Below are 20,319 nucleotides of genomic sequence, written 5' to 3' on the forward strand. Positions count from 1 at the left end.
GCTGAGGCTGCTTTCAAATTTGTCTCCGACAGTTCAACACCATAAAGGACTGTCTGGCTGAGTCTTTTTAATGATGTCACAGCCAGGCACAAGTTCCCAATGTTGCATGGCTGGGCCCTTGTCACTGAAAAGATATGTACGGCTATGTCTACTCTACGGAGCCAATGTCAGCATAGTTATGCTGGCATAGCCCCCAGCGTGGACACAGAATCTCAAACTTCATTGCACTGCAACCCTTTTCTGACAACAAAAATTACTACACGACCCCAGGAGGGGGGACTGAAGCCTGAGCCTGCCCCAGGCGGGTGGGAGCAGGCAAAGCCAAACCCCAGGGCTTCAGGCCCAGGTGAGGGGCCTGTAACCTGAGCCCTGCTGCCCAAGGCATAAGCCTTTGGGCTTTGGCCCCTGATGGTGAGGCTCAGGCTTCGCCTTCAGCCCCAGGCCCCGGCAAGTCTAATGCCAGCCCTGGCAACCCCATTAAAATGGGGGCGCGACCCACTTTGGGGTCCCAACCCACAGTTTGAGAACTGCTGTGGGTTCTCAAACTAATAGAAAGAAACACCCCCTGCTCCTGCAACAATATCAGCTATATCGGCCGCAGCACTCTTCCCCCAACATAGCTGCATTTACACTGGGGGGTAGGTCAGCATAGCTATGCGGATCAGGGGTGTGGTTTGTTCATGCCCCTGACCAGCAGAGCTATGCCAACATAACTTTTAAATGTAGACCAAGCCTTAATAAACCGGTGAGCACTATACTTTGGTCTAACTTCCAGTCAGAGAACTATTTCCAGGTGTTACGCCCAGCCAGGTCATGAGGGGCACTTAAAGTATTATGACAAAAAGCTAACAGAGCACCTGTTATCTACTCAGTGGTTCTGTAAACAATTTGACACTACTTATTTTACTGCAAAGTGATGCAGTCTTAAAAGTTGCAGTTTCTTTTGTTTTTCTAGGGGCTATTTCTTCTGATACAGTAATGCAGAAAACAAAGTCATCATTTTAAATAGTATCTTATTAATGTTGCAAGTTGTCTTTGTAGTGTTTAAAACCTAGTCAGAGATTGACATGCCACATCAGAGGCTGCTTGCCCAGTATATAGCAGAAGGCATTCTTGGGTCAGATTCTGATTTCACACCAGTTTTACACTTACATAAAACTATTAACTTCAGTGGAGTTACTCATGATTTACCTTGGTTTAAGTGAAATCAGAATCTCAACTCCTTATCAGCCTCATGCCTCACAAGGCATCTGAGGTATGTCCAGTAAGGTACACCTTGTATTACCAATTCCCTAAACTGTCATATCTCTTACACTTCCTTTTTGGAAAGACAACACACAGAGCTGACATGGTAAATTGTGTTTCCTTTGTGTAAGTATGTTTTGACGCATCGTATAAGTACATATTTACCTAATTTTTAAAATACATATTATTTGTCCATTAAATTATGTTAGTTTAAAAATGTCTATATTATTTTTATTGAAAAAAAGATCCACTCCCAACCTGACCTCTTTTATGCCAAGTTTTAGCTCAGAGAAAAAGTTACATTTGAATTACAAACCTGTAAATTAAAAGCAAGAAGTAAAGTAACTGTCCTTGTGGCAGTTTTTCTATAGGCCGAAGACACCTTCAAAAAAGTTTGTATTAAATACATAGGTCATGTAATGGAATTGTGACTGCTCACAGGAGGTCTGAAATTAGCTCATAGTGTTTTATATTCTGAAACATAGCTCATTAAAAGATGCTAAATTAATCTGGGGTTCTTTATCATCAGTTCAAAGGGCTTCACTAAAGAGAGGATCAGAACACTGGTCATGCAGGTGCAGTGGATATTTCAATTTGCTAGTAAAACTTAAAAACAAGAAAACATTATATACTTGGTACAACATTTACCAGTAATTTTTTCACAAAATATTTAATTTATGGTAGTCCTATCTGGGTTCCTTTTAAATACAGTGATAGCATAGCATAAAATAATTACTAAAATCTCACGAAGTAGAAAAAAAACACTCCTCAGACTGAGCATATCCAAATAGATAAACTAGCAATGCCATCTCTGAACTGCATATAATGACATGTCTCAGGACTGTTTTGCAGAGTGCGAGGTCAGGAGAAGCATCTTGCAAATCCTTCTTAATTGGCCATCTTGTTAGCATTCTCAGTCAATCAGCCAAGGAGCGAATGGACATGGAAGCACAGCTGCTCTCTCATTCCTAGAGGGATTTCCTCCACCTCATACCTGAATCACATTGGCAAGGCAATAAGAAAGCTTGAACTGCCACTGTTCGACTCTCGCTGTTCTGTAGAAAACCAGAAATTTTTACCCTCCAGGTCTATCAAGCCAGCATCTTTTATCAATACTATCGTTTTGGTAAAATGGATGCTGATGAAAGGCATAGAACTAAGAGCCAAAGATTCATTTACCTTCAAGAGACCGACCTGCAAATTATTTGTGGGTATTGATGTTCTCATCTGTAATTCTAGCATGCTGGTCACATTCAGCCCTTCTGCCTTTCTCTGGATGTGCTAGTCATTAACTAGACTATTTTTAAATCTGGAGCAGGCACTGCATCCTTTCAGACATCTGAGATTATACTTACTGCTCCTGTACTTTCATTTGTCAGTAAAAGCAGTAAAAGAGACGTAATGGGTTTTTTAACACGTTTGTCCAAGGACCAGAGCCCTCCTGCTAGTTCATCTTTCACCACACAGGGCTCTTGGAAACAGTTACTAACACAGAGTACTGGGCTCAACATCTCTCCAATTGAGAGAGTATTGCTTGGCTGACTTCTGCACTATAGTTCTGAAGATCCTGTGTATGAAATGAAAATAGGGCTAGTTTCTCCACAGAGCTATCTGTTATTCATCATGGAAGGGTGAAAATGGGGAATGCCAGTGAGAGAGCTGAAGGGAGAAAGTAGAGGCTGTATTACAGGCTCCCTTCCTTCCAGGGAGCAGAAGGAAGTCCCTCCATGCTTACAACATGCAGCATGCTGTGTTCTCCCACTCAAACAGATACAGAAATCTGTGTGATAGTAAATCCCCTCCATTTGCACCCAATTTTATGGGTACAATCAATGATGGACAGAGATAATCAAATTCAAACATCTCCCTACCTGACCTATGAAGTGCCGCTTCCATTAACAGGACCTTCAAACGAATATCCCACCTTGTCCTTAAGTATGTGTGGCTTGAAGCCCTTGCAGATTCTGCACTTTTACTTGATGTGAGCTTCTCCAAGGCACTTTAAGCAGCTCGTATGTGGATCACTCACTGGCATCGGCTTGTGACAGAAAGCACATGGTTTCAAACCAGGGGACCAGGGTATGCCCTGTCCCTGGGACAACGTCCCAGATGGGACCTTAGCTAACTAAGCAACTATAGCTAACTGAACTTATTTACAACAAGAATGAGTCCAAGAAAGGTCATAGAAAATAACACTAGGAAGCTTGCAATCACAGGAGACATCCCAGCAACCATAACAGGTGGTATGAAGGAACTGAGAGGGCATGGGGCTGGCAGTGCCCCTTATACCAGCGCATGAGCTTGGGGCTCCAGGGGGCGCTACGATACCACTAAGGGGACCAATCCCCAACTAAATCATCCCAGCCAGGGCTTTCTCAAGCCTGACCTTAAAATCTTCTAAGGAAGGAGATTCCACCACCTCCCTAGGTAACGCATTCCAGTGCTTCACCACCCTCCTAGTGAAAAAGTTTTTCCTAATATCCAACCTAAACCTCCCCCACTGCAACTTGATACCATTACTCCATGTTCTGTCATCTGCTACCACTGAGAACAGTCTAGATCCATCCTCTTTGGAACCCCCTTTCAGGTAGTTGAAAGCAGCTATCAAATCCCCCCTCATTCTTCTCTTCCGCAGACTAAACAATCCCAGTTCCCTCAGCCTCTCCTCATAAGTCATGTGTTCCGGTCCCCTAATCATTTTTGTTGCTTTCCTCTGGACGTTTTCCAATTTTTCCACATCCTTCTTGTAGTGTGGGGCCCAAAACTGGACACAGTACTCCAGATGAGGCCTCACCAATGTCGAATAGAGGGGAACGATCTCGTCCCTCGATCTGCTGGCAATGCCCCTACTTATGCAGCCCAAAATGCCATTGGTCTTCTTGGCAACAAGGGCACAGTGTTGACTCATATCCAGCTTCTCATCCACTGTAACCCCTAGGTCCTTTTCTGCAGAACTGCTGCTTAGCCATTCGGTCCCTAGTCTGTAGCGGTACATGGGATTCTTCCGTCCTAAGTGCAGGACTCTGCACTTGTCCTTGTTGAACCTCATCAGATTTCTTTTGGCCCAATCCTCTAATTTGTCTAGGGCCCTGTCATAAATATAAAGGGAAGGGTAAACCCCTTTAAAATCCCTCCTGGCCAAAGGAAAAATCCTCTCACCTGTAAAGGGTTAAGAAGCTAAAGGTAACCTCGCTGGCACCTGACCAAAATGACCAATGAGGAGACAAGATACTTTCAAAAACTGGGAGGAGGGAGAAAAACAAAGGGTCTGTGTCTGTCTGTATGCTGCTTTTGCCGGGGACAGAACAGGAATGGAGTCTTAGAACTTTTAGTAAGTAATCTAGCTAGGTATGTGTTAGATTATGATTTCTTTAAATGGCTGAGAAAAGAGCTGTGCTGAATAGAATGACTATTCCTGTCTGTGTGTCTTTTTTGTAACTTAAGGTTTTGCCTAGAGGGATTCTCTATGTTTTGAATCTAATTACCCTGTAAGGTATCTACCATCCTGATTTTACAGAGGTGATTCCTTTACTTCTATTAAAAGTCTTCTTGTAAGAAAACTGAATGCTTTTTCATTGTTCTAAGATCCAAGGGTTTGGGTCTGTGGTCACCTATGCAAATTGGTGAGGATTTTTACCAAACCTTCCCCAGGAAGTGGGGTGCAAGGGTTGGGAGGATTTTGGGGGGAAAGACGTGTCCAAACTACGTTTCCCAGTAAACCTAGATAAAGTTTGGTGGTGGCAGTGGAAATCCAAGGGCAAAGGGTAAAATTAATTTGTACCTTGGGGAAGTTTTAACCTGAGCTGGTAAAAGTAAGCTTAGGAGGTTTTCATGCAGGTCCCCACATCTGTACCCTAGAGTTCAGAGTGGGGAAGGAACCTTGACAGGCCCTCTGTATCCTATCCCTACCCTCCAGCAAATCTACCTCTCCTCCCAGTTTAGTGTCATCTGCAAACTTGCTGAGGGTGCAATCCACACCATCCTCCTAATCATTTATGAAGATATTGAACAAAACCGGCACGAGGACTGACCCTTGGGGCACTCCACTTGATACCGGCTGCCAACTAGACATGGAGCCATTGATCACTACCCATTGAGCCCGACAATCTAGCCAACTTTCTATCCACCTTATAGTCCATTCATCCAGCCCATACTTCTTTAACTTACTGGCAAGAATACTGTGGGAGACCGTGTCGAAAGCTTTGCTAAAGTCAAGGAACAACACGTCCACTGCTTTCCCCTCATCCACAGAGCCAGTTATCTCGTCATAGAAGGCAGTTAGATTAGTCAGGCATGACTTGCCCTTGGTGAATCCATGCTGACTGTTCCTGATCACTTTCCTCTCCTCTAAGTGCTTCAGAATTGATTCCTTGAGGACCTGCTCCATGATTTTTCCAGGGACTGAGGTGAGGCTGACTGGCCTGTAGTTCCCAGGATCCTCCTTCTTCCCTTTTTTAAAGATGGGCACTACATTAGCCTTTTTCCAGTCGTCCAGGACCTCCCCCGATCGCCATGAGTTTTCAAAGATAATGGCCAAATCACCCCTTCTCCATTACCCCAATCTCCCCCCACCCCCCAGTCTGTCCTTCAGTGAGCACTCCGAGCCAAGGCGTCTAACAAAGGCCTGTTTCAATCAGTGTTCGAAGTCTAACTGATCAGCATTGCCTAACATGAGTCTCTCCATCACACAGCAGCTAGTTCCAACTGGCTCTTGCCAGAGCTCTTAAAGGTGCAGTTCTCCACAACTCCCAGCGAATCGCCAGTTTACTCTCCAATCTTCCCACCACACAAGTCTCCCTCCACAGGGGATGTCTGCACTGCAGCTGGAGGTGTGATTTCCAGCTTGAGCAGACGTACATGTGCTAGCTTTGATCCAGCTAGTGTGCTAAAAATAGTAATGTAGCCACAGTGGCGCCGGCAGCGGGAGGTGATAGCAGCCTGAGTACGCACCTAGGATCTTGGACAGGATTGTACTTCAGCAGAAAGCCCATGTTGCCACCCGTGCCACCGCTGCTACACTGCTATTTGTAGCACACTAGCTTGATGCAGTCTAGGTACACCCTTACTCAGCTGGAAAATGGTCAGTGCTGATGTAAGAGTGCTCCCAGCCCTCAAATGCTCTGAGTCAGAGGTGGGCAAACTACGGCCCACGGGCCACTTCCGGCCCACAGGATCCTCCTGCCCGACCCCTGAGTTCCTGGCCTGGGAGGCTCACCCCCGGCCCCTCCCCCGCTGCTCCCCCTCCCTCCGCAGCCTCAGCTCACTGCACCGCCGGCACAATGCTCTGGGCTACAGGGCTGCAGAGCCCGGCCTGACCCGGTGCTCTGTGCTGCGCGGTGGCGTGCCTGGCTCCAGCTGGGCGGCGCAGCTGTAGCGCCGCCAGCCACCGGTGCTCCAGGCAGCGCGGTAAGGGGACAGGGAGCGGGGGGTTGGATAGAGGGCAGGGGAGTTTGGGGTGGTGGTCGGGGGTGGGGGTGTGGTCAGGGGTTGGGGCGGTCAGAGGGCGGGGAATGGGGGCAGGGGTCCTGGGGGTGCAGTCAGGAAGGACGGGAGGTTGGATGGAGTGGCGGGGGGCAGCCAGGGGTAGGGGTTCCAGGGGCAGTCAGGGAGAAGGAATGGTTGGATGGGGCAGGGGTCCCGGGGGGGGCAGTCAGGAATGAGAGGAGGGGTTGGATGGGGCATCAGGGGGCAGTAAGGGTGGGGGTTCTGGGGGTGTTCAGGGGACATGGAGCGGTGGGAGTGGATGAGGCAGGGGTCCTGGTGGGGGGGCGTCAGGGAGTGAGAAGCGGCGGGGGAGGGGAAGGGGAATAGGGGGCAGAGGCTGAGCCACGCCTGGCTGTTTGGGGAGGCACAGCCTCCCCTAACTGGCCCTCCATACAATTTCCGAAACCCGATGTGACCCTCAGACCAAAACGTTTGGCCACCCCTGCTCTGAGTGTTGCTCCTCCAGCTGCTGCTCTGCCCTGGGGGAAGTACAAAGGCATCTGTGCCATGGTTACTGGTGGCAGTATGTGCCCAGAAGAGCTCAGTCCTGTGCTCCGGAGGTGAAATTTTAGGCTCCACGTTCACCATCTGCTGTTCTGCTGCCTGGCTCCAATGTGAATCTCTTCCTTCAGGGCTGGCCCTTGTGGGAGGCTATGGAGGGTCTGTGCCCCACATGGCTGATGAGGGGAAAAAGGTGGGCAAAGCATGGCTGAGAGCACAGTAAAGATTCTGCTCTACCGTCGTACAGCAGAACCAAATGAGAAACAAACCACCCAGGCAAGAAATTATTCAGAGCTGGACTGGCAAGCCAAAGCATTCTGGGTAAGATCTTTGGAAATAAAACCTTTGTGGCCAGTCCCAGGGTATTGAAAATACATGCCATTTGGTCTAGTCTAGCATATCCTCCACTGAGGGACCATATGCCAGTGGTATAAATTAGAGAGCAATTCAGCATCTTTAAACTTATGCTGGGGCTTGGCAGCATAGGATTGCGGTAATTTTTTAGTTCAGGGTTCCACTGCCCTTTAATCCCCTCAAAACAGGCACCCAGACGGCCTCCGTGTTCTCTGTGCTTGGTCTCTGTGGGCACAGTTGAGAATCTGGCCCGTGGTCTTTTGGTTACCACAATCTTCCTCCTCTCTGTGAAGGTATCATCTTGTGTATTGAAAAATTCTAGTGAAAATAGTATCAATTTCCCATATTTGAGGAAACCATGTTGTGATCTACCACTTTTTTCTAAATTATGCAAACACTGGATCAGTGCATATGAATATTTAAGACTTGAGCATGAGAGAATAATGCAATGTGCCCAATTACAGGGAGAAAGGGAGATCATCCTTTTGCTATGTATAGTAACAACAGCTTTCAGAAGTGTGCCAGGATTCTGAACTAAGAGACCAGTTAATTGCAGAGAGGCTTTCATTTCCCATTTATCAAAATCAAGGCACTGGAAGATGTACACGGATATATGTCTTCCTATATGTTTGTGCAGTTGCAAGGACAATGGCCTTCAGTCCTGGATGGGGCTTGTGGTTGCTATGTTACTATATTTACAACAACAAAAACATCACCACCATAGATTCTAAATGGAATGACTTAAGTAACAGGATTTCTGATATGGGACTATTAACCTCTTAATCACAGAAACCTACAAACCCAAATTTATTTAATGTGTGACACTGTATGAAGTGATTTTTTATAGATGCTGACTATAAGTGAAATCCGAAACTCCCATTGACTTCAAGAGGGCCAGGATTTCACCCTGTATGTTTACAATGCTACTTGGCTATTATTTGATTTTGTGATGTGAGTTTGGGGTTTGTGTGCCCATAATCCTATCAATATGATAATCAGAATGGGACAAATTCATCCCCAGTGCAACACCAATACCGAGGATGATTTGACCCAATATTCTTAGTTAAATTATCAGGAAGATAGCAGTAATTCCTCCTCCAGAAACAATCTGAGATGCTGGGCAATGTCTCCACTAGTAGTTAACGATACGTGAGTTGTACGGTATTGTTTATATAGTATAGTAGATACAGGTAAAGATAAGACGCCCAGGTCCAATGAAGTTTCAGTCTGAAGGCAAACACAAACTGGGGTGTGCACTTTATAGATGGAAGATTTTGTGGGACAGGTGGTTTCTTCAGCAGTTTTTTGAAGGCCAGGGAAGGTGTTTGGCAAATGTTATCTGTGATGCACTTCCAAGAGGGGAAGGTGGCATGCAAGCAGTCACAGATTTGGGAGTGAGTGAAAGAGACAAGCTTGGGTGGAGCATATGCAGGGTTTGGAGTGCAGAAGAGTAGGGAAGGGATGTAGGCAGACGCAGAGCTGTTCACCTTGATACTGAGGACTAGTAGCTCTAACTTGAAGCAAAAAGTGAATAGAAGCTAGTGAAATGAAGACCCTATCAAAGCAGTGGTGATTTCATTGTCACAGCCTGAACACCCTTCGATGAGAACGGCTCATTCTGAAGTCTCAGTAGATTAAAATACTCCAATATATGAAAAACTAATCTGAAAGACCACCAGCCCTTCCATTTCTTCTTGTGACTGCTGGGACAAGCCCTCCTATACAGACAGCCCTTAGCATGTCTTGATTTTTGTGACTGACAGGCTCCTGATGAATTAGTTTTCTCAAGTTTAGATTTCTTTGACTCTGCAAATAAAATGAAAACAGCCCACACTAAGAAATACAGAGTCTGAAAACGGTCTGTTTGCCTCTTGTGATGACACTGACATTACTCACCTGTATACTGGAATCTTGGACCAAGCAGAGCTGTTCCTGTATTTTATGGAGCTCTTCCTGCTGCCACCGAATGTTGGCCTGCAGGATCCGAGTTCGCTGCTCCAGCTGTTCCTTGATGGTCTGGAACATGTTAAATTGTGCCGAGAACTTAAAAAGAGAAAACAAACAACCATGTCTCTTTCTTGTCATTATGGTAAGAATTGTGCTCTGTGCTATTGTATTCTGTACGTAGTGCTTGGTTTCTTGTTTGGAAAATGAAGTCAAAATATATTTTTTATATATGCTAACATCTGGACACCATGGAATCTTCTTTTCTATTTTCCATCTCAGGCATATCTGTTCAAGTGATAGAGTTTCATCGATATTACCCCAGATTGATCTCCTCCTGAAGGTGGTTCTTTGTTATCTTATTAATCATCAGATGGTACTTTAGTACTTAAGTCTAGACAGATTCACTGACATCAATGGTGACATTTCTAACCATAATTTGTATGTGATTGAAAAAGGGGTCTATAAAAGATCCATAGATTGTAACACAGCTTGGGACAGGGTGAGTGGCAGACTGGACCCCAGTATTGATGAGCATCACCTTTTTCTGTTTGTTGCTCTGTGATCTTAGATGCCTCATCTTTGATTAGTAAATCAAACTGAGCCTGACCATTTGATAGAACCCATTCTTTACAGTTCCAAGGGGAGGGAGGAGAGAATCAAAGGGCTGTCTGGTATTGGTGAGTCTGTATGGCATATTGGATTTCAGTGGAGCTCTGCTGATATACCAGCTGAGGATCTAGCCTATCATATTGAGATTTCATTCACAGAACTGCTTCACTTTAAAGCAGTTCCATATATGAAGGAAAATACCTCCTCCCCCATATTCCCTCCAGCAAATATCCGAATTATCCATGTAAACTTTCTGAAGGGGAGAAGTGAAGAAAACTTTAAAATGATTTTCCTTTGTATTTACACATATAAAAGAGGAGGTAACTTTCCACCAAATCAAAGGTCACTGTTCAGAGAGATTTCCTTGCCCCAGCAGTCCTCCCCATCTTCTCATCTTCATTTAGTATGTTCTATGTTGAGATTAGTTGGCAAAGGTCAGAAATTGGGATATTGGGACATCCCACTTTCAGTTGCTGTGAGAGATCTCTGGTCTCCACGCTGACTTCAGCAGGAGTGGGGAGTGCCCAGTGCCTTGCAGGATTGTTAACTGAAGGTAGGCAAATATTGAACCATGTGTTAAGTTGAGTTTTTCCTATGGCATTGGTATCCAGAACATTTTTGCCTTTCAACAATAGCCCCATCACATTAAATCCAGCACCTCTGCTCAACTCGAAAACAGACTTGATATTCCTTTTAGGGTATGTCTATACTACCCGCTGGCTCGACGGGCAGCGATCAATCCAGCAGGGGTTGATTTAGAGACAATAAATCGACCGCCGAGCGCTCTCTGGTCGACTCTTGTACTCCACCGGAGCGAGAGGCACAGGTGGAGTCGACGGGGGAGCATCAGCAGTTGACTCACCGCAGTGAAGACACCACGGTGAGTAGATCTAAGTACGTCAACTTCAGCTACATTATTCACGTAGCTGAAGTTGCATAACTTAGATCGATCCCCACCGTGTAGAACAGGCCGGACAGGGCTAGCTCTAACTCTTATTCTATCCCAAATAGAAAATATTAACCTGACTCATGGGTGAGTGAAAACCCTCTGTTTGGTGTACAAGATAAGTGGCTCCAAAAGAGCATCAAACTCCACTTGCTCAAGGCTGACCCAATGTTTCTCTGGATCCCCTTGGTACTATGCCATTACGGAACTATGTTATCCAGCAGTACATGATTGGATTAGGCAAAGATAATCCCTGCTCCACCATGGATCTATAGAGGTGGGTTTGTTTTTTAAAACTCACTTGTGGAAACTAGTTCCCTCATATGAATTCTATTACTGAGGCTTGAAACTCCTCTCAGTCCTTAAAAGGCACCTCTTCTATCAGACAGTTTTGAAAGAAAAAACAATTTTAGGCAAATGGTTCATTCCGTCTAACCAGGCTATAAAATACTCATTCCAATTTACATGGACTTTTTTTAGATGCTTTGGAAAAGGAATGTGATTTTCCTCAAATAATTTTCTAATAAGAAATAATTTGTATGCCTGGATATTAGTTTTAAATTTGTTGTACAAAGTAAAAGCCAAAAGACGCTGATGGAAATAAATTATTAGCATTATTTTTATTCAGCATGTTCTCATATTTAGCTAGATTCACTTTTAGTATTTCATTCCATATTTTCGTCTTTGTGTTTCTTCTTTTACTAGCACAATTAAACAAAAACAATTAGCTGGTTTGTTAAACATATGTCACTAAGGGCAGAAGTTTAGAAACACTTTTTTTTTTTTGTTCAATTAATCTTTCTGCAATCCTGTGACTCAGTGCAGAAAACAGAGTTATACTACAGCCTAGCAATGGCACCTACCAGGAAAAGGTTCCATTGTTTTCCTACGAGGATAGGTGAGCAGCCTTGAACCTGTTCCTTACAATATTTACCTCAAGATCTGTTCAAGTAATTAGGAAACAAGCTGTAAACTTACAACAAATGACAGAGCTTAACTCAAGGCATTCCACCATTCTAACTATTTCACTCCATAAAAAGAAAAGGAGTACTTGTGGCACCTTAGAGACTAACCAATTTATTTGAGCATAAGCTTTCGTGAGCTACAGCTCACTTCATCGGACTTCATCACTTTCGATGAAGTGAGCTGTAGCTCACGAAAGCTTATGCTCAAATAAATTGGTTAGTCTCTAAGGTGCCACAAGTACTCCTTTTCTTTTTGCGAATACAGACTAACATAGCTGTTACTGTGAAACCTGTCATTATTTCACTCCATGCATCTGAAGAAATGGGTTTTTTACCCACGAAAGCGTATGCCCAAATAAATCTGTTAGATTTTAAGGTACCACCGGACTCCTTGTTGTTTTTATTCTAACTCTATGATCAGTGCCTGATTAAATTACTGATCATCTTCACTGTAACAATTCTAAGTTTCTGTGGTGTACTCAGAAAAGTGAAAAACACAAAATACCAGCTTTCCAGACAATAATAAATAACAAATATGGCTAAATGTGAAAGACCAAATCTGTGAGATATTTGGATGCAGCTTATCATCATTTTGTTCACGATTTCTTGTGTTAATATGAAAGACAGCAACACTTTCTACTCTTTCTTTCTGCCTTTTTAGTAACATCTGTGCATTCTCAGACACAATAATGACTATTATTCATTCATTAGCATGCAATGTGTTTTGGTGGGATTTTTTTTAGTGCATTACTGTGAAAAAGACAAATCAACTAATATGTTAATAGATAGGATTTTGTTTTTTAAGATAATCATTTACTTTCAAACTACATTCAGTTATAATTGTGGTTTAGATTTCATTTTAAAAACCATAGGCTAACAAGCAGGTCAGACATAACACTGTATTTAGGCCAGGACAAAAATATATGTTTAAAATAAAGTCCTCATAGGCAAAGCATTTAGAGTATGTCTACACTGCAAAAAAATCCCCTGTGACAGTGAGTCTCCAAGCCCAGGTAAACCGACTCTGGCTCCTGGGGCTTGTGCTGGCAGGCTAAAAATAGCACCGCAGACGCTGGGGTTGCAGCCCGGGCTCTGAGCTCCTTCCCCTTTGCTGCGTCTGAGAGTCCAGGCTCCAGCTCAATCATCTACACAGCTATTTTTAGCCTTACAGCGAGAGAGTGAGTCAGTTGACCTGAGCTCTGAGACTTGCTGCCACGGGGTTTTTTTGGCGTGTAGACACATACCTTTGCACATAAGCCATGTACATTGGTCAAACTGGACAGTCTCTATGTAAAAGAATAAATGGACACAAATCAGATGTCAAGAATTATAACATTCATAAACCAGTCGGAGAACACTTCAATCTCCCTGGTCACTCGATTACAGACCTAAAGGTCGCAATATTACAACAGAAAGACTTCAAAAACAGACTCCAACCAGAGACTGCTGAATTGGAATTACTTTCCAAACTGGATACAATGAACTTAGGCTTGAATAGAGACTGGGAGTGGATGGGTCATTACACAAAGTAAAACTATTTCCCCATGTTTATCCCCCCGTCCCTCCCAACTGCTCCTCAGACGTTCCTGTTAACTGCTAGCAATGGCCCACCTTGATTATCACTACAAAAGGTTTTCTTCCCCCGCTCTCCTGCTGGTAATAGTTCATCTTAAGTGATCACTCTCCTTACAATGTGTATGATAACACCCATTTTTTCATGTTTTGTGTATATATAAATCACCTCACTGTATTTTCCACTGAATGCATCCGATGAAGTGAGCTCCAGCTCACGAAAGCTTATGCTCAGCTAAATTGGTTAGTCTCTAAGGTGCCACAAGTCCTCCTTTTCTTTTTGCGAATACAAACTAACAGGGCTGCTACTCTGAAACCAGTGGTGCAATTTCTTACCAGTATGGGCAGGGGCACCAGCTAAGGGGGCAAGCGACCGCCCCACGTGCCCCTCCATGTGACTCCTCACCGCCCCACCCCCAGCACGGGGCCCCACCCACCCATTTACCTGGGGGTCGAAATTCCGGGCAGGGGTGTCCCGGGAACCGCAGCGGGGAAAGGAGCAGAACCTCCCTGCCCTTCCACGGAGCTGCATCTCCACCCTTCCTCCGTGCACCACAGCAGCAGCCCCGCCGGAGCACAGGGCTGGGGGCGGTCCCGCCGCCGGAGAAGCTGCCGGCGTCCTGCTCCTTTCCCCGCCGCTGCCCCTCCCGGGAGCAGAATTCCCAGCCCCGCCCCCCAGCCCTCTCCTTCAGCGGGGCTCCGTGGAAGGGCACTCGGGGGCTAGAGCGGGGACCGCGTGCCGCCCGCCCAGCCCACGGGGGGGACCGGTTACCGCGGGGGTGAAGGGGCCCTCCGGGCTCTGGCAGGGGAGGGGGCTAGCCCCCCCGCGCTGGGAGGTCGCCCGCCGACCCGGGTTCCGGCAGTGTAAAGAGATCTTAAAGTGGACGGAAATTTCATTTGGTAATGAGTGTAAAGAAGAACCAGACCACAGGTTTTTGTTGCCTCTAGCAGAGGTGTGGCTTCCTGAAACAGATATAGAGTAAAATGTTCTAGGAATGCAGGAAGACAAGAAATAACTAACTCTTGGGGATTGTCTTTAGTAATGTGGGGACACTAAGGAAAGTTAAGGCGAATCAATGTGCTTAAGTTAAAGTGTCTTAAACCCCCAGGTGGATGACCTCATTCAAGATCAAGTGGCCTTAGTTCTCTGTAACTTAACCCTCCTTGCTACCTTTTCCTAGAGATCTCTCTTATGTAGGGTTAAAGCGACAACAGCCTGAACTTAGCAGTTGTCTATTTGCAGCCCTCACTGAAAGCATTCATGAGTGAAAAAGTCCTGCCCCTTGGGCTTCTGAAGAGGTACTGTAATGATTGGCAGAGCCTAGCTGTCCAAAAGATGATTGCCAAATAACAGTGTTGAGACAGGTTTGCTTCCACTTAATCAAACTTCAGCCAGTCCATAGGCATTCTGGTACTGAACCAATAGCTAACCTATCAATCTGTGGCAGGGAAAAAAGATGTGAGAGTTGTAGGAAGGGAAGGCAAGGCAAGCTGAGGGGAGGTAGATGGTCACATTGGTTTTTGTCAGTTTTCTCTTGATGAGATCCTATGTGGAGAAAGGGGAGGTAGGAGTAGGGGAGGGTTTGAGCAGTAAGTGCAAAATGTGACACTCCAGTGCACATGCTTCTCCTGTGGGGAGAGGATGAGAGAACAAATATTTGTCTGTCAAGTTGCTTAATACGTGACTGGAGAGTGCTCAGATATTACGGTGATGGGCATGGTATAAGAACCTGAACAGAACAGAATAGATTATACTCTGAATTGGAGTGGAAAGGAATGGACTTGGGATCCCAGTAATTGTTCAGATGAGAAGAGGCGGGACACCTAGGGCTGGTGGGAAACAAATAAGGAGGCATCTCTCTAGATTCACTTCTGAAGGCAGACAAGAAATGTGAATACAGAAAGCCAAGAAGGAAATACATTCAAATTTATATAAAATAAAATAAATAAATTGCAAAATGTATTTGAGACTAGAAGAGAAGAACATCTGCAAAAGAAAATTAATGCTAAGAGCTGATAAATTGGGTTGTTATTTACTATACGCTGGTGTGGAGTCATGGAGGCAAATTAAACTTAAAGGAGAAATGAGATTTTGTTATTTTATATCCGTGGTCATCCAGAGCCTCCTGGGCATAAGCCATAAGGGAACAACATATGCTTCTTAGAAGGAGTAATGTGTGCAACAGAGCCAGGAGAGGCTCCATCTCTGGGAAACTGTGGAAGGACAGAAACAATGTTATGAGAAAACACAGTATTGAAATTCTTTATTCCTTCTAATCAAGTACCAAGGAAACCTGTAGTGCTATTAGATCAGTTGGGTATTCAGAGCAAAAACCAAACCCACTTCTGGGATCCATGCTGGTGGATCCCAATGGAGGAGTTAGTCCCTCATCTGCATCACCATTCATAGGACATAACTCAGGGAATGGGACTTGTTGAATTTGTGTTTTCTTTGACGCTGGCTCTCTCTGCATCTTCAGAGCAAAACAAATATTAAGGGTCTTTGTAAAAGAGAGATTAATGTTTTGTTGTTTTTTAAAAAGATTCTCAGCAACAGATTGGTGTGTGTGTGTTTAGAATCCAGAAGACATTCCCACTATAAGTTTTAGAGCCTGTGTAGTTTTAGGTCAAAATTACTTGAGAGGGTCCCTATATTCCTTGCTTTGGTTGGTGAAGTGGGAAAACATTGTGAGATGATTAAGTTACCTATTCCAGTTTCAAGCCCCCAACTAACCTGTGCCATAGATGTAGGCTGATTTTGCAAAGCTGCTTGGGCCAGCAGCTGCTGTGGGAGAAGCTCACATGATGGCTGAGAAGGCAAAGACGCCTAGGTTTAAAAAAAATAAAACAAACTTTATTCATATGCATGGCTACTTTAAATCTCAGGTCTTCTCCTAATGTGATTGCCTTTGCATAGCTCTTTCTTTATTTGTTGAATTGAACCTCTGGCATATTTTACATGTGACATTTTTATCTAACTCCTCCTTGTAAATTCCATTTATTTTTATGCCCATTTGTAAACCTACCTGAATAGTGACAGGCTGACTGAGTCTTTGCATGGATGAATCCTGCTGTATGCTGGGTGCTCTTTGCAAGGAGGGAACGTTAGATTCTGTGATCAGCTTTGTTGGTGTGGCTGTAAGAGATTTTTTTTTTCATATTTAAGAATAATCACCATATAAAATTAGAATTATGAGATATGGTTAGTAATAATATAGGCATGGGCAGCGGGTGGAGCCCCCTTCAGGAAGGCTAGCCCCAGCTCTGCCCCTTCTGCCCAAGGCTCCTGGAGCCCTGAGCACCCGCCCACCCCCTGGCCAGAGGAGCCCCAGGCCGGCCAGAGGCCCAAAGCACCTCGGCCGGAGTCCAGGGAGATTACTGATGAAGCTGAATATCACATACTGCCTCCTCAGGTGCCCCGGAACCTGCAACTTTCCCCCCAAACCCCGCAACCAGGGGTCCAGCGGCAGAGCCTCCCCTGACCTATTATACCCGCCGCCCATGAATATAGGGTCTGATCAAACTCCAGCTGGCATCAAGGGGAACCAATGACTCCAATGACAGTTAACAGCTGATAATGAGGATCCACACAAATCTTAACGTATATACTGGACCAGACTCAGCCTGTGCTCCATCCAGGACAGCAAAGGGTCCAATAAGGTGACCCAAAGTGGCAGATGCGGGTTCCTCTTTCATAGGTGAATCCCTGGCTGAAGTAGAATTCGCATCGCTGGTTCTATAGCACTCTGTTCCAGCCCACATGCAGGAGGTTGTTTATCAGGTGTGTCAGGGGCATGGCTAAAGGGCCTTCAGCTCCAGTGATCCTGGGCCAGCAGAACATCACCCATGGGCTGTTACTGCTGACCTAAGTCAGAGTGGCTTGATGCTGGTCTAACTCAGGAGTTACCAGACTTTTTCCCGAGGCCCACCTGTGTAGCTGCAATAGGCACTGTGGCCCACTGTTAACATGCATCTGTCAGGGAGAGGAGCACCGTGGGAAGGAGGCACAGGGCCGATACTCCAGGGGGCCTGACAGCCACAGATCATGGGGTGCAGTGGCTCGGAGCAGGAATGGCCACGAACCATTCATCCTCCTCCAGCTGCCCTGGGAGCTGCTGCCTCTCAGAGACAGCCCCCTCACCCTGTGCCCATCACCCGGTGGCTCTGTTTTGCTCTCTGTCACCCGCCGAAGGTGCTGGGCTCCTCCAGCCCTGGGTGTGGGCCATCACCGGCCTCCAGTCCATCAACGTATGCAGTTTGGGGGGCACCTGGGATTGTGTCATGGCCCACAGTTTGGGAACCCCTGCTCTAAATGATACCCTCAAATCTGAAGAGCACAAACCTAACATTTAAAGGCACCTTTGTGCCACCCCTTAGGTTCTGCCTCAGGAGTTTATGGGATACATAAGTGTGTACAGGTATGGGGTCTGAGTGCATGTATGGGAGTCTAACTTACACCACTTCATAGATTTTAAGGTCAGGAGGGAACATTATGATCCTCTAGTTTGACCTCCTGCATAACACAGTGATTGAATTTCATCTAATAATTCCTGCATCAAGCCCATAACTTCTGTTGGAGCTAGAGCATCTCTTTTAGAAAGTTAGCCAATCTAGATTTAAAGATGGCGAGTGATGGTGAATACACCACATGCCTCAGTCAGTTGTTTCAATGGTTGGTTACCTTAACAAAAATCTGTACTTTATTTCTAGTCTATATTTATTTAGCTTTAACTTCCTGTCGTTAGAGCTCATTATACCTTTATCCTATAGGTACTCATACCCCATGATCAATTCACTTCTTAGTTTCTCTTTGACAAGCTAAACAGATTGAGCTTTTAAAGTCTCTCACTGTAAGGGATGTTTTCCAGACCTTCAGTCATTCTTGTAGCTCTTTTAGGAACCTCTTCCAACTTTTCAACATTCTTTTTTGAAGTGCAGACACCACACCTGGACACAGTAATGGGGTAATGGTCTCACCAATGCCTTATGCAGAGGTAATACCACCTCCCTACTCCTACTCAGAATTCCATTTGTACTTCCAAAAATTATATTAACGCTCTCAGCCACAGCATTGCACTGGGAGTTTGTATTCAGTTGGAGAGCCATCATGACCCTTAAATCCTTTCAGAATCACGGCATCGAGAATGCAGTCCCCGGCCCTGTCAGTGTGACCTGCATTCTTTGTTGCTACGTGTATCACCATGCATTTGGCTGTACCAGTGGTTCTGAACCTGTGGCCTGTGGGCCGCTTGTGGCCCAATCAGCACACAGCTGTGGCCCATGTGACATCATCAGGGCTATATAGGTCGTACTGGATGCGACCCACATAACACATTGTAGGCTGCATGTGCCCACAATGGTAAATAGGTTGAGAACCACTGGGCTTTACTAAAACCTTATGCATGACTTCTGAATTTAGCCTTGAGTTTCAGAACTTTCCAGCTGACGACCTTCCTAACTTCCAGGACAACACAGTATAATATTATAGCTTGGAACTGTGCCTAGCAACTGTAAATTTCATCTTCATAGAACTCAACAGCAACAGGCTTCACAACTAGCCCCCTTTATTCCAAAGACATGGATGATTACATCAGCCCATTTTACCACCTTCAATTAACTACTTACCTGTCCATGGGCGATGGAATTAATGGACATGTCATCAGCACCTTCAGCATCTCACCAGTAATTATTATACCACCAGGAATGATACACTCACTTTTTGGGGGGTAATTTAGCTAATTTTAAAATAAAGTATTGATACAGTAGCTCCATAATAACATCACTTACATGCAGGGTCAGACATGGGTGTGTTGGAAGATTTGTGTGAGTTTCTAGATGATACAGAGGGTGTTCGACTAGTGTTGAGAACTGAGACACCTATTTCAAGTGCATTAAAGTGCTGTTCGGGATTCAAGCCTAAGCCATTGTCCTAAAATTAAAAAAAAACATCATATTACATCTGACAGGGTATGGTGTTCTGTCATGTATCTAATAGTACTCGTAGGGTCAGATCTTCAGCTGGTATAAACTGACTTCCATGGAGCTATTACAATCTACAGCAACAGAGAACCTGGGCCAGAATGTCTATGACACCTACTTCTGCTATACCTTCCAATTGCATATGAATGAGCTTTTACTGTTGTGGAAAGACCATGCAGGCTATCGCCCTATTCATTTTCGGTCCAGTCCTTTGAGTTGCAGAATCTCTTTCTTCCTTCAGTGGTGAGTGAGAATACCCAGAACCATTCAGCAATGCACAAAATTGGACCCTTTGTTCTTCAGATAACACGTTTTGGACAGGTTCAGACTTATGCATGTCAGTGTGTAGTTAAGGATGAGTTGGCAATTTCATTTAAACCCTGTTTTTCAGGTTGTAATAAATGTGACCTTTTGATCCGCTCTAGGTAGGAATTTGGCAGACAAGTCAACACAGGAGTGAATTTTTCCTCCTAAAACTTGCTTATATTGATATCACCATGTGACATATTACATGAAAGACTCAGGTATTATCGTGACAGGGTACTGCTTATAAATAACTTTTGTACACTCTGCTTTAATATGCAGGATGCAGTATTCTTGTGCATGAAAAACAATCTCAAGATGATTGTTCCAAAAGGAATCTCACTCTTAGAAATAGCCCCTCTAGGTCAAATCGTAGCATGTTGGCAAGGAAGCATGGTAAAGCTTACAATGCTA

At 44.9% G+C, this 20,319-nt stretch overlaps 1 protein-coding gene across 3 annotated transcripts in view; it reads right to left on the minus strand.

The window, feature by feature from the left end:
- Nucleotides 1-20,319, minus strand: part of NPAS2 (neuronal PAS domain protein 2) — a 169,870-nt gene that overhangs the window by 12,290 nt on the left and 137,261 nt on the right. For 2 of the 3 annotated variants that reach the window (XM_074964892.1, XM_074964906.1), the window contains 4 exons: nt 19,411-19,552; nt 16,650-16,759; nt 16,358-16,450; nt 9,481-9,627 (listed from right to left, as the gene is read on the minus strand). In XM_074964892.1, the coding sequence (XP_074820993.1) occupies nt 9,481-9,627; nt 16,358-16,450; nt 16,650-16,759; nt 19,411-19,552 (492 nt within the window). The remainder of the gene's footprint in view (nt 1-9,480; nt 9,628-16,357; nt 16,451-16,649; nt 16,760-19,410; nt 19,553-20,319) is intronic. The other variant, XM_074964898.1, reaches the window with a different exon arrangement.

This window comes from Natator depressus, chromosome 1 (genome assembly GCF_965152275.1).
Source record: "Natator depressus isolate rNatDep1 chromosome 1, rNatDep2.hap1, whole genome shotgun sequence".
Taxonomy (NCBI): Eukaryota; Metazoa; Chordata; order Testudines; family Cheloniidae; genus Natator; species Natator depressus.